The 13,031-nt window shown below is 44.3% G+C and overlaps 1 protein-coding gene across 1 annotated transcript in view; it reads left to right on the top strand.

The window, feature by feature from the left end:
• Positions 1–11,096, top strand: part of LOC106847214 (xanthine dehydrogenase/oxidase-like) — a 71,917-nt gene extending 60,821 nt beyond the window's left edge. The window contains exons 31-35 of the mRNA XM_044771838.2: positions 555–669; positions 1,441–1,506; positions 2,901–3,089; positions 4,425–4,601; positions 6,287–11,096. Coding sequence (XP_044627773.2) covers positions 555–669; positions 1,441–1,506; positions 2,901–3,089; positions 4,425–4,601; positions 6,287–6,307 — 568 coding nt within the window. The 3' untranslated portion in view covers positions 6,308–11,096. The remainder of the gene's footprint in view (positions 1–554; positions 670–1,440; positions 1,507–2,900; positions 3,090–4,424; positions 4,602–6,286) is intronic.
• The last annotated feature ends 1,935 nt before the right edge of the window (positions 11,097–13,031 follow it).

Raw genomic sequence — 13,031 nt, 5'->3', positions numbered from 1 at the left:
GAAGGGGCCAGTGGATGAGGAGTAACGCAGGCAAGTGGCTGCTTAAAGATGCACCCAGGCTGCATGAGATACTGATCTTCTTAGCTTTCACCTTGAGAAAGGTGAGCAGCCCTGTGAGCAGGTAAACTTGTGTGAACAGCCTAGGAGCCAGCAGAGGCAGAACCTTTTGTTCTGAAGACCTTGAATTCTAATTCAGTAGATCCTTTGGAGTGTGACATTCATGTCCTTCATGAGCTCAGGAAAATCTGTCACCTGGTTCTACCATGTAGAGGCCAGCACGCTGATACTAAACACTGCTCGGCTGTACAGGATGATTCCTATAAGGGACATTGGTACAATAGGACAGAGACAAGAGAGAGAATTCTCTGGACTAGCTGGGTTTCAGTAATGAATCCAAAATATTCAAAACATATGGCCTTTTTTGAAGAACAGCTGAATGAAAAAATAAAACCTTTGGGGTCTTGAGATTTTGTAGGACAAGCTGTGTGAGTGTATATGGGTGGGGGGCATGTTCCTCTTAACACACATACAATATTTTCTGTTTTCTCCCCCAGAGCACCCGAGGTTACCTACAGCTTTGAAACAAACTCAGGGTATCTCTTCAACTACTTCTCGTATGGGGTGGCTTGCTCTGAAGTGGAAATTGACTGCTTAACAGGGGATCATAAGGTAAGGAGTTTGCAAAACATTAGTACTATGCCGGAAAAGAGAAACAACTCAACTACAATACCAAGAGTTGCTAGAGACAAACTTTCTGGTTGGAAAAATACTGCCTTACACCACAGCTTGGCAAGCTTTCTATAAAGTACCAAAGAGTAAATATTTTAGGCTTTCTGGGCCACAAAGTCTGTGCCAACTACTCAACTCTATCATTGTAGCGTGAAAACAGCCATAGACGTACGTAAACAAATGAGCGTGGCAGTGTTCCAATAAAAGGTTATTTATGCACGCTGAATGTGAATTTCATGTAGTTTTCAGGTGTCACAACATATTCTTATTTTTGTCAGTCATTTAAAAAGGTAAAAACTGTTATTAACTCTCAGGCCCTACAGAAACAGGGGATGGGCTGGATTCAGCCATGGAACGTAGTTTGTTGCCTCCTTCTTGCATGATCCAAACAGACTCAGGTGCGAAGCCCCAGGAACCTGGGAACCTGCTGTTTCTACTCACGTGTGGGTGTGTGCACACTTATTTCCAATTACTGAGAGAGCCTCTCCACTCCCATACCCTCCCCAGCTGCTAAGAACTCCAACTTCGGCAATGACGATGGCAGTGGAGACTGGCGGGGCCATGAACACCCCTGCCTGAGCGAGCCCAGGGCACTCTGCTTGTGAAAATACTGTTTGGGTTGGCATTACTAATCTAAGGGTCTCCAAGACCCATCTATCATTTCTCACATCCCCTTCTGCTCAAACTGCTTTTATTTTGCTTCCGCTTTAGAACCTCCGCACAGACATCGTCATGGATGTTGGCTCCAGTCTGAACCCTGCCATCGATATTGGACAGGTAAGCTCGTGGGGAACTAGGGTGGTGATAGACTTGGCCACTGATGTGCCCCATCCCTCCTAGGGCCACCAACACAGCATCTTGTGCAATGTCATTTTTAAGCAGGTCTGAACATGGTACCAAGTGAATCTCCCTGAGAATGGAATTGAGATAGATGAGAGCCCACTCTCAAGGGAGACGACAAATCATTGTGGATTAACTTGGAAAGGGCTCTCACACCTCAGAGAACAAGATGATGAATGGTGAAAACATTGGGTGTAAACACACACAGACGCACAGTTTGAGAGGGAGCACAAGGTAGACTGGAGATTGCGTTTGGGATCAATGAGCAGGCAGTGAGGTCAGAGGAGTTTTCTCCCTCGTCATTCCTCTTCCACCCAGGACAGCTTTTTGTTCTGCAGGAAGTAAATGCTACCAAGCGTGGGTAGGGGCCACTGGGGGCGAAAGACATGAGTTTGAAGAAGAAGATTAAAGAGATGAATGTCCTGAAGAAAACCACTTTTGGAAAATTTGACAGTATTGGCCAGAGCAGGTGGAACATGAGGATTCAGAGGGAGGAAGCCAGAACTGAAGTACTGAGCATCTGGTAGAAAATGTAAATTGTATTTCTCAAAACTGGACAATTACTGAGTACACAGAAACTTTGTCATTAGTCAATCTGTTCACTGATTCACTGAACAACCATCAGAGGAGCCCCTACTATGGCAGGCACTGAGCAGGGCCCTGCAGACACGAAATGATAGCACCTGGTCTTCCCCCAGAACACACTTGTTTAACTGTGGTGATGAGGCCGGAAGAATGGACATGTGGGCCAGCAGAGCATGGCAGGTGCCCTAAAAGAGATCTGTAAACCATAGCAGGGGCATGCTTTCTTCCAGAAGTTAGGCACGGCTGGGAGCTAAAAAAGCATAAAATCTACTATCCAAGGAATTCCTCATCTCTTGTGGGGCTGCTCAAAAGCGCGTGGTCCCACTTTGCACACAGGAGGAGTGTGGGCCCCTGAGGGACTCTCAGCAACCGTTAGCCCGTGAGCTGGCTTCTCAGCTTAGGGTTGCCATTTCTCCAGTAGCAACTAGAAGGAACATCTCCACCTGCCTTGCGGCAAGTTTTAATGGGAAATTATGCCTACCATTGCGTGACCCTCTTGTAATTGCTGACAAGTTCTGAAACTGGCCTTCACTGTTAATGCCTTTACTTTGCCCATGCCAATGCCTGGCGAAGGCCCAGATGGGTTATCCTGGGCTGGGAATGGAGCCAGGTAAGCAATGGAGGGCTCTTTTCAGCTTCTTTCCAGGCCCCACTCCAGAGAGGGCTTGGTGCCCATTGTGGGAAGCAGTACCTGTCCTTGGAGGGGGAGTGGGGAAAGGTAGCAACAGTCTCTGTCTGCCCTGCAGGTGGAAGGGGCATTTGTCCAGGGCCTTGGCCTCTTCACCCTGGAGGAGCTGCAGTATTCCCCCGAGGGAAGCCTGTACACCCGCGGCCCCAGCACCTACAAGATCCCTACATTTGGCAGCATTCCCATTGAGTTCAGAGTGTCCCTGCTCCGTGACTCCCCCAACAAGAAGGCCATCTATGCATCCAAGGTAGGGCCATCTATGCATCCAGGGCATCCAATTGCCATGGGTCTGTGCTGCCTTCTGCACCATGGGAGGCAGCAGAGGGTGATGAGGGGCCCCAGCCACTTGCCATGTGGGTCTGCAGGTGGCTTATCTGGAAGGGAGAAGAGGGCTTGATGCTAGCTTTGGTGAGGGTGGTGGAGGGGTGGGAAGTCCTTCCTGAGAAGCAGAGAACTGGGTGGAGGGTGACCCCCACCTCCATGTCGTCAAAGCCAGCTCCTTTGTGTGCACTCAGAGGGATTCCTTAATCCAATCCTGTAGGTCAAATCCTGACCTACACCCGTGTCTCAGGTGTGCATGCCTCGTGCTTGGTCCTAGAGATGACCTCACAGATACAGCACCCCTGTGGTCCAGTGAGAAGTAGCATGTTCCCTGCAGATGGGGCAACACCTCCATGAACATGCCTTCACCTCCTTCAGTGGCCGCACCTGACATTAAGCCTTGATCAGCATGCCTGAAGACTTAACCATCCTCTACTTCCTCCCTGTCCCCAATAAGTATAAAAAAATGGAAGAAAATCAATTAAGCTGATTGATATAGTCCTAGGTCTAAGAAGAAAGACAGATAATCACTTGTAACCAATGAAACACACCCCTTTGCTCATCTCCTGGTTTACTTTTCTGTGGGAGGGTCTGGGCCACTTTGTGGTCCTTGCCATTGGCTCTCCCACTTTGGCATGCATCAGAACCATTGGGACTTCGTGGTAAGAACGCCAGTTCTGTAGGGCCCACCTCTAAAAATTTTGATCCCATAGGCCTGGTATAGTGCCCTGGAACATGCTTTTTTAGCAAATGCTCCTAGCAATTGTGATACAGGTAGTCTCTGACCTATGCTTTGGAGGACAAAACAACCTTTGCTAGAAATCATTTTAATTCCTGTTTGTCATAAGGCCTATATTCCAGCAGATGCTGTAAGTATAATATGGCACCTGTAAATGTTGGTGTCAGAGTTGTGGGTAGATTGTTCCCATAGCCTGATAACTGAAGAAATGGTTAAAATTCATGTCAGGCTTTTTTTGTCTATAAAATGTAATTATTTAATGTAACTTTTAATGGTACATTATATTTGCATGGTGTCATCAGAAAAAAATCACATAGCAAGAGTTAACAGAAATATGCCAACAATACTGAGTCATTTACTAGATGGATTGTTCTCAGCCCCTGATTGATTTTAACTGCCCTTCCTGCCTTGCTTGGTGGGGTCCCATGGTGCTGGCTGGGGTTCCAAGGCAATACCAGCCCTCCTGGTGTGGAGCCTGGGGCCACTTCACCTGATTTTCTGTCCTATGCTCTGTCCACTCAGGCTGTCGGGGAGCCGCCCCTCTTCCTGGCTGCCTCCATCTTCTTTGCTATCAAGGATGCCATCCACGCAGCTCGAGCTCAGCACAAGGACTATAATAGGAAGGAACTTTTCCGATTAGATAGTCCTGCCACCCAGGAGAAGATCCGCAATGCCTGTATGGACAAGTTCGCCACCATGGTATGATACCTCTCGAGCTCCCACTCAGTCCTGGGGAGGCCGGAGCGGAGGTCTGTGTATTGCAGGGGGCGCCCTGCAGAGAAGAGGGGGAGATGTCAGGCTCTCTCTCAACTGGGAAGCCCTGGGTCAATGCTGCCCTTCACCATGTGGTTGAGGCACATCCTTGAACTTTCAGGAAAAGAATAAGAAACCTCCTAAAGCTGTAGCTTGTGGCTGGGCCTCCTTAAAGGAAGGAGGGCTGTTTGATGCACAGCCATGACCCACAGATTCCATTATTTTCCATGAAGATGAGGGTAATGGGTAAAACTCCAGAAGAGCCTAAACTTTAGTGTCCATCACAAACATTTTTGAGATCCTTCTTTCTTAAAGACACTGTGTGAGGCTCTATGGAGAGGAAGAGAAAAAGAGGAATTTATTGATTCATTAGATGGACCCCATTTGTTCTGTGATTACCATGTGCCATGCTGATACTGGGGACACGTAGTTGCCCCTGAAGACTTCACGGCCTTTTAAGAAACCAGATGATTGCATTGTATTGATTGGTTACTAGCTTGGAGGTGTGTGTAGCAGAATGTAACAGGAGTTCCGTGGTTGTTGGAATCATTCTGGGAACTCCTGTGGGATACCTGTAGTGGACAATGCCTGGTAAAAGAAGACCATGCTAGGAGAGTTTCTTCCATCGCTGGAACCTCAGAACCAGCCCAGCTTCTGAGTTGTGCTGAAGTGGGCACTGCACAGATAGGACTCTCCAATTGCCTTTGCATGGCAGGCTTTTTTCAGTTAGCAGAACTGGGTTCTTCCTGATACCCAAGCTGGATATCCTCCTAGGTATTTGATAGAAAATTTCATAGGCCTTTCGGGTTTAGAGGTGAAGTGAGTAGTCATGGAACCAAAGTGTTCCAGGAATGGGGAGGGTACAGGATATCTCTCAAGGCCGTGAAGTCTGCCATCACAGACCTCAGCACTCAGGAGGAGGAGACAGATGGGTCTCCAGTCAGGCCAGCCTGTAGATCTGCCAAGAGCTTTAGCTGTAGAGTGAGAATCACACAGACCATGTGTGGAGCTCCCAGGTATGTGCAGCAACCTCCTCACAGCCCTGAACCTTCCCACATGGCCCCGATGCTGACAGTTCCCCAAACCCCATTCCCCAAGAGGAGAAGTTCTGCTTGGCTCCAGTAAGCTTGCACAGGTTGCAAAGTTAGCTCCTTGCAGACAATCTGATACAGAACTCAATGATCTGATGAGCTGCTCTGAGGCCCCAGACCTAAAGCAAAGATTCTAGTCCAAGCCCCTCTGCTGTGTTTCAACACACCAGCAATTTAAAATCCCTGCAATGGATTTGCATGAGCAGCTGAGTCTATGAACCAATCACACTTTTGAAGGACTGTGAATGCCACATAAGAAGGGACCACTTCTGTATTTGTTCAACCCTGTATCTCCAGAGCCTACCAGAGTGCCTGCCACGTGGAAAGTGCTCCATAAAAATAAATAATTGACTAGCAAATTAAGGGGCCCTACTCTGGGGGCATTCCCAACAGTTGGGATGGCAGAGTGGTCTTTGGTCTTGGAATGGTGGTTGGCAGCAGTGGGAGGTGGCATGTGGGCCAGAGGGCAGGAGGGGACACTGTGTCCCGTGCTGTGGAAAGAAAGACCTTGGCAGTGAGTTTTCTATTGTTCTTTCCTAGTGTGTCACTGGCGTACCATAAAACTGTAAACCCTGGTCTCTGAGGGTCTGAAGAAAAAGCCCACAGCAGAGTCTGCTTATGCTACACTGGGGCTCCCATGGAGCATGGAACATAACGCTGCAGAACACGAATCTATAAAACTCATAGGATGGCAGTGCTGTGATTCATCAGGATGGTGTTTGGAAGAACACCAAATGCATCGGAAGATTTTGATCAAAAATATTATTTGCAAACATAATAGTAAGCCAAATCAAAACTGTTAGCCCAAGCAGTTAATATGCAATTAGGGTCATTCCATGTCTGCTTTAATCATGTATTTGAAGTAGGTTTAGGAAGTATTTGTGCTATATCTTAACTCACCAGAAACCCTGTATAAACTCAAGTGCTGACAGTATCTGTCCTTCAAAGAGGATTCCACAAACCTCCAGCAGCTTAAACCAAAGTTACTCTAAATCTGTGTGCTTTTCCTCAAAAGGCTTTCCTTCAAACCAATGTACACTGTATTATAACCTCAGATGCATACATAAGTTGCACTTGTGGGGTGAGTTTCAAATCCCTACTCACCGAACACTCACATGCACTCACATTGGTATACACACACACACACACACACACACACACACACACACTCACACACCCCTCTCTACCTTCTCATTCTCCTCTATCCCAGTCTCTGAATCCATGGGAAAGGGGGAGACCTGACTTATTGCCAGATGGAAAGTACCTACCACAGAAAGAAGACTCCCTTCATCTCTTTCCAGACCTAGTACAGCCACGTGGATCCAGAGGTATGTCTCAATGGTCTCAGTAGGGAAGAGGAAAGCACCATTGACAATCGCCCTAGGAATTCCTGCACATTCACTGGGAGGCCTTGATTGTCACTGAATGGTAGGAAGGAGGCCCCATTAGGTTGGCCACCGGTGCAGGATGCATGTATAACACAATGCATGTGTGGGGTCTTGCCCCATTTCCCATCCTCTTGGAGAGCCATGAGTCCCAGGAAAAATCCAGTAGAAGTCTTCTTTGTCCTCTTGGAGGTGGGCCAAGGGATTCTTGCAAGGACATTATGCACTTCATAGGCCCTTTGGGATTGGTGGGATTGGTCCCACGGTAGCTGGTGGCTCTAGTGGGTCTAGACTATCCTGTGAGCTACTTTAATCTGGCCATGGCCTCCCTCCTCCATCTCCCTCCCCCTTCTCAGGGAGGTCCCTGGGGGCCAGGACTGCCACATCTCTGGGAGAGGTGGCTGTAGTAGGGTTGCTGGTAATTCGCAGACCTCAGCTGATGAGAACACTGGCTTCCGTGGAGCTCAGTTCTCATATCTTTAAGGCCCACAGTCAGGTTCTCTCCTTCCTCAACTACAAATGCCACGTACTTCTTCAGGGCCAGGCGCTGGCTAAGCTCGTGGCTGCGGTGGAAAGAGCATGGGCTGGAAGTGAATCCTCGCCTCTGTTCTGGCAGCACGTGAGCTCTTTTCCCTCCAGCCAATTGCTCATCCTCTGAGCCTCAGTTTCCTCATTTATAAAAGGAGGATAGTAAGAACTACTGTCAGTGTTGTAGTGTTAAATGAGATACCCTACGATAAACACCCAGTACAGCATCTGGCCCCTGTTGAGTGCCCCACAAATGTCAATCCTTTGCTGTTCCAAGATTTTCCCAGCCTCTGTACAAAACGTTTGTAAGTTTACTAGCCAAACATGTTTATACTGTGTACTTGTAGTAGACACAGTTCGAAATCCTTTTACAGAGCTGTGAGTTCCCAGTTTCTCTAAGTGTTGGCTGTTAATGGCTCATAGCTGCTGCATGTCATCTGGAGAATTGCCCTCAGCTAAAAGAGATGCCACATGACCTGCGAGGGTATACAGCCCTGCACCCCTCACCTGTTGGGGCAGCCCACAGACAGTGATTGACTGTTGCCAGCTTTAGAAGAATGGACCCTTGCCTTAAGGTGTGACCACCTCTGGCGGTTGTGCAATTCTTGTTTCAGACTGCTTGAGGGATAAGACTGAAACTAGGCTCTCACTCAGCCCAGATCCTTGCTCAGCATCTTCCCCTGCCCTACCCTGTTTCCCTCATTCTCTCTGTCCAGAGAACACTCCCCCAATAAATCACTGCATTCAATCCCTTCTAAATCTTTGCTTCTTGGGAACCCATCCTATGGCAGATTGTATGCCATTTTCCACTTGCATAATTTAAAAACACATTATATTCTTGTATCCCTACCCTCTGGGTATTGTATGGATGGAAATCCCCATCCTCTTGTAACATAACATTTGGCTAGGAATTCCCAATTTATTGGGAGTTGAGACTCAGTCTAATGAGGTCAAGTGTGTGCACTTGATTGATCTCAACAATGCTTCGAATTTCTCCTGAGTCTCGGTCATTATCCATGGCCACTTGCTCCATTCTCACAATAATTTCCCCTGGTCAAAGCATCATCAGTTTCCTCTGCTTTTCCTTTGAATGCACCTCTTTTCCTAAGACAGCAGTCAAGTGCCCACATAAAAGTGACCAGAGCTGTCGGCCTGGCCATTCCTGGTTTCTCATATGTTAATGTTTACCTGGGCTCTTGAGAATATTATATCTGTTGCTCAAATGGTATACTGAAGTGTAACATTTTAGAGTCAGAAGGGACAGCCCCAAGGGGCCTAGCCCAGTGGTCCTCAACTGGGGGTGATTTTGTCCCTTAGGAGACATTTGGCAATGTGTGGAGACCTCTTCAGTTGCCACACTGGGTAAGGGGTGGTCACTTCTGGCATCTGGTGGCTGGATTCCAAGGATGCTACTAAACATCCTACAATGCACAGGGCAGCCCCATGAAATGAAGAATTATTCAGCCAAAAGTGCCAACAGTGCTGAGGTTGAGAAACCCTGCTTCATTCTACCACCTTGGTATCAGGGAGGTGACAGGACTCTGGAGGTGGCAGCGGCATAATTAAAACCTGACTAGTTCTTACTACTCATCTTGCCATCTCTTTATGTTTTCGTAGGATCATAAGCATCTGTAGCAAGTGTGTGATAACAATCTCTCTATAGAATAGAAATCTCCTAGTGCAAGAACATGTCAAGAAATTCTTATCTCTCTGCGTGGACACTCATGAGGTATCCACAGCAGTGTTGTGAATTACTCTCCCTGCGAAAAAAAATATAAATGATGAAACTCAACTTTGATATTTGCTTCTAGTCCTTTATCAGACCCACATAATTATCTATTTTGTACTATGTTTTCTTAAAACGTTTCTGTGTGTTGAGACAATCATACCCAGAAGTGGAATGTCTGGTCTATTAGGCATGTTTCAAGTGTTGTGTTTATAACAAGATACACTGTGAATTTGTTTGCTTCTCTGTGGAGGGTCTACATTTTCCTGTAAGAAGTTTTTTCTTATATAAAAAAAATTAAATACAGTATGTATCAAACATATGGAGAAGAAGACAAAACACATATATGTTCCCTCCCAAATTATAAAAACGTTTGTTTGCCCATATTTGTTCCCCATGTTTACAAATTAACATTATAAGTACAGTTGAAGCCTTCCATTTTATCTCCCAACTGTCAGATGTTCCCAATCATTATCCTAAGGTTGGTCTATATTCTCCTCATTCATGTCTTTATATTTTTACTCTGTGTGTGTATATATATATATAGATAGATAGAGATATAGATAAATCCATAGGCAGTGTACAGTACTTGTATAAGAGTGTGTTTTGAAATTCACACCCATGAACCATCAGAATAACTAAAATTAAAAAGACTAAAAAATCAAGTGTGAGTAAGATGCAGAGTAATTGAAACTCTCACACACTGCTAGGGAAGTAATTTGGTAAATTCAATTTGGGGAACTATTTGAGAGTCTGTACTAAAGCTGCAAGTATGTATGCCCCTGACCCAGAAATTGCTGAGCACATAACTGAGAGAAATGCGGGTACGCGTGCACCAAAAGGAAAGTCCAAGATTGATCATAGAAGCACTACTCATAGTAGCCCCAAAGTAAAAAAATCCCACATGTAGATCACCAATAGCGTTCATAAGTTAATCACGGCATATTCATACAATGGAATCCCAGCACAGCAAAGAGAATGAATAAAGCAGAGCTGCACGCTTCAATAAGGATGCTTCTCACAAACATAATATGGAATTAAAGAGGCCAGGCACAAACAAGTACACACTTTCTGTGTGTATGATCTCGTGTATGTAAATTTCAAAAATAGGCGAAACCTATTTGTAGGGTTAGAGGTTACAATAGTAGTTCCCTTGGGAGGGGTGTAGCACCTGGACGAGAGCTAGGGGGGTCTTCTGGGATGTTTGGTAATATTATATTTCTTAATCTGGCTGCTGGTTACAAGGGTGTGTCATTCTGTGAAACTTCATTGAACTATTCATTATGCTTTTGTAGATTTTTATGTATGTACGTTATTCTTCAGTAAAGTTTCCTTTAAAAGAACTACATCGGTGATATGATATGGTGATCTCCTTCAGCAACTCATTTTTCCCTCCAACATTATGCTTTTAATATATGTCCATCTTGGCCCATTTTATCTAGTTCAGTAATTTTTCTGTTATATAGTGTTTTATTATATGTATATGCTAAAATTTATTTTTTCATCCCTATACCAATGGATGTTTACGCTGTTTCCAGTCTTTCATTACTACAAACAATACTCTGATAAACATCCTCCAACATCCCTCCTGCAATGTGTGAGAATTGTCCTCTAAGGCCCATACCCCAAAATGGCATCTCTGGGCATGTCTTCTCTGTTCCTTTAGTTTCAACTGTTCATGTCATGTTCTAGTTGGGTCCCTTATAAATAGTGTGTATGATTGGGGTGTGTGTCCGTTTAAATGCAATTTGAGAATCTTCCTCTTTTAACTGGTAAAATAATGTGTTTACAGCAATTGCAATTAATAGTATATTTTTATTTATTTCTACCATCTCATTTGGTGTTTCTCTGCTGACCATGTTCTTTATTTCTCTTTTTCTCAATGTCTTCCATTGGTTTAATCAATCTTTTTCTTTCTTCTCATTCCCTCTACCCATTCTCTCTACACTTTGGGTAGTTCTACATTCAAATTCTACTCTTTTACAGATAATTTTTAAACTTTTAACATGCACACTATATTTATCAACACCTATATTTAATGAACATTTACATGCAGTCACCAGTGTAAGAGCCCCAGAAGGCAGTAACTCTGATCTCCACTCCCTTCCTCCATGTCACTGTAATGAAGTATTTTCACTACTTAGCGAGTTGTTTCAATAATCCCACTAGTCATTGTCATTGTTATTCTATACAGTTGAATATTTAGTTTTCCTCAAATGTTTACCTTTGTTTTTCTCACAGTTGCTTTTATATCCCACTCCTTCCTTCCTGTTTCAATATCTGTCATTTTGAAATTTTTTAAATTTTTTATTGTGGTAACATTCGTTTACAACATTATATAAGTTTCAGGTGTACATCATAATATTTCAATTTCCATGTAGATTACATCAAGTTCACCACCAGGAGACTAATTGCAATCCATCAACACACACGTGTGCTTAATCATCTGCTTTGCTCTTCTCCTCCCCCACTTCCCCTCTGGTAACCACCAATCCAATCTCTGTCTCTATGTGATTTGTTTCTTGTTTTTATCTTCTACTTATGAGTGAGATCATATAGTATTTGACTTTCTCCCTCTGACTTATTTCACTTAGCATAATACCCTTAAGGTCCATCCATGTTGTCAGAGATGGCCAGATTTCAACATTTTTTATGGCTTAGAATTATTTCATTTGGTATATATACCACAACTTCTTTATCCATTCCTCCCTCATGGGTACCCAGGCTGCTTCCAAGACTTGGCTACTGGGAATAATGCTGCAATGAACATAGGGGTGCATGCATCTTTAAAAATTCATGTTTTCATGTTCTTTGGATAAATATCCAGCAGTATTTTTATATAGCTGGATTGTATGGTAGTTCAATTCTAATTTTTTGAGGAATATCCATGCTGTCTTCCATAGTGGCTGCACCACTTTGCACTCCCACTAGCAGTGTATGAGAGTTCCCTTCTCACCACATCCTTTCCAACACTTGTTGTTTCCTGTCTTGCTAATTATAGCCATTCTGATGGACAAGAGGTGATATCTCATTGTAGTTTTGATTTGCATTTCCCTGATAGTTAATGATGTGGAGAAGCTTTTTAGTTGGATGTAATCCCATTTGTTTATTTTTTCTGTTGTTTCCCATGCCCAGTCAGACATGGTAGTTGAAAATAAGGCTGCTAAAACTAATGTTGAAGAGCATACTGCTTATGTTTTCTTCTAGAAGTTTCATGGTTTCCAGTCTTACATTCAAGTCTTTAATCCACTTTGAGTTAATTTTTGTTTATGGTGTAAGATCATGGTCTGCTTTCATTCTTTTGCATGTGGCTGTCCAGCTTTCCCAATACCATTTATGAAATTGTATGTTCTTGGCACCCTTGTTGAAAATTAGCTGTCCATAGATGTGTGGGTTTATTTCTGGGCTGTCAATTCTGTTGCATGCATCTTTGTGTCTATTTTTGTGTCAGTCCCATGCAGCTTTGTTTACTATAGCTTTGCAGTACATGTTGAAGTGTGGCAATTTGACACCTCCAGCTTTGTTCTTTTTCTTCAGGATTCCCTTGGCTGTTTGGTGTCTTTTGTTGTTCCATAAAAGTTTTAGGATCTTTTGTTCTATTTTTGTGAAAAAGATTGTTGGAAATTTGACAGGAAGTGCTTTGAAT

The sequence above is a fragment of the Equus asinus genome, chromosome 6, assembly GCF_041296235.1.
Source record: "Equus asinus isolate D_3611 breed Donkey chromosome 6, EquAss-T2T_v2, whole genome shotgun sequence".
In the NCBI taxonomy this organism is placed as follows: Eukaryota; Metazoa; Chordata; class Mammalia; order Perissodactyla; family Equidae; genus Equus; species Equus asinus.
Note: the sequence above shows the minus strand (reverse complement) of the source record. Positions and strands in the feature narration are given on the sequence as shown.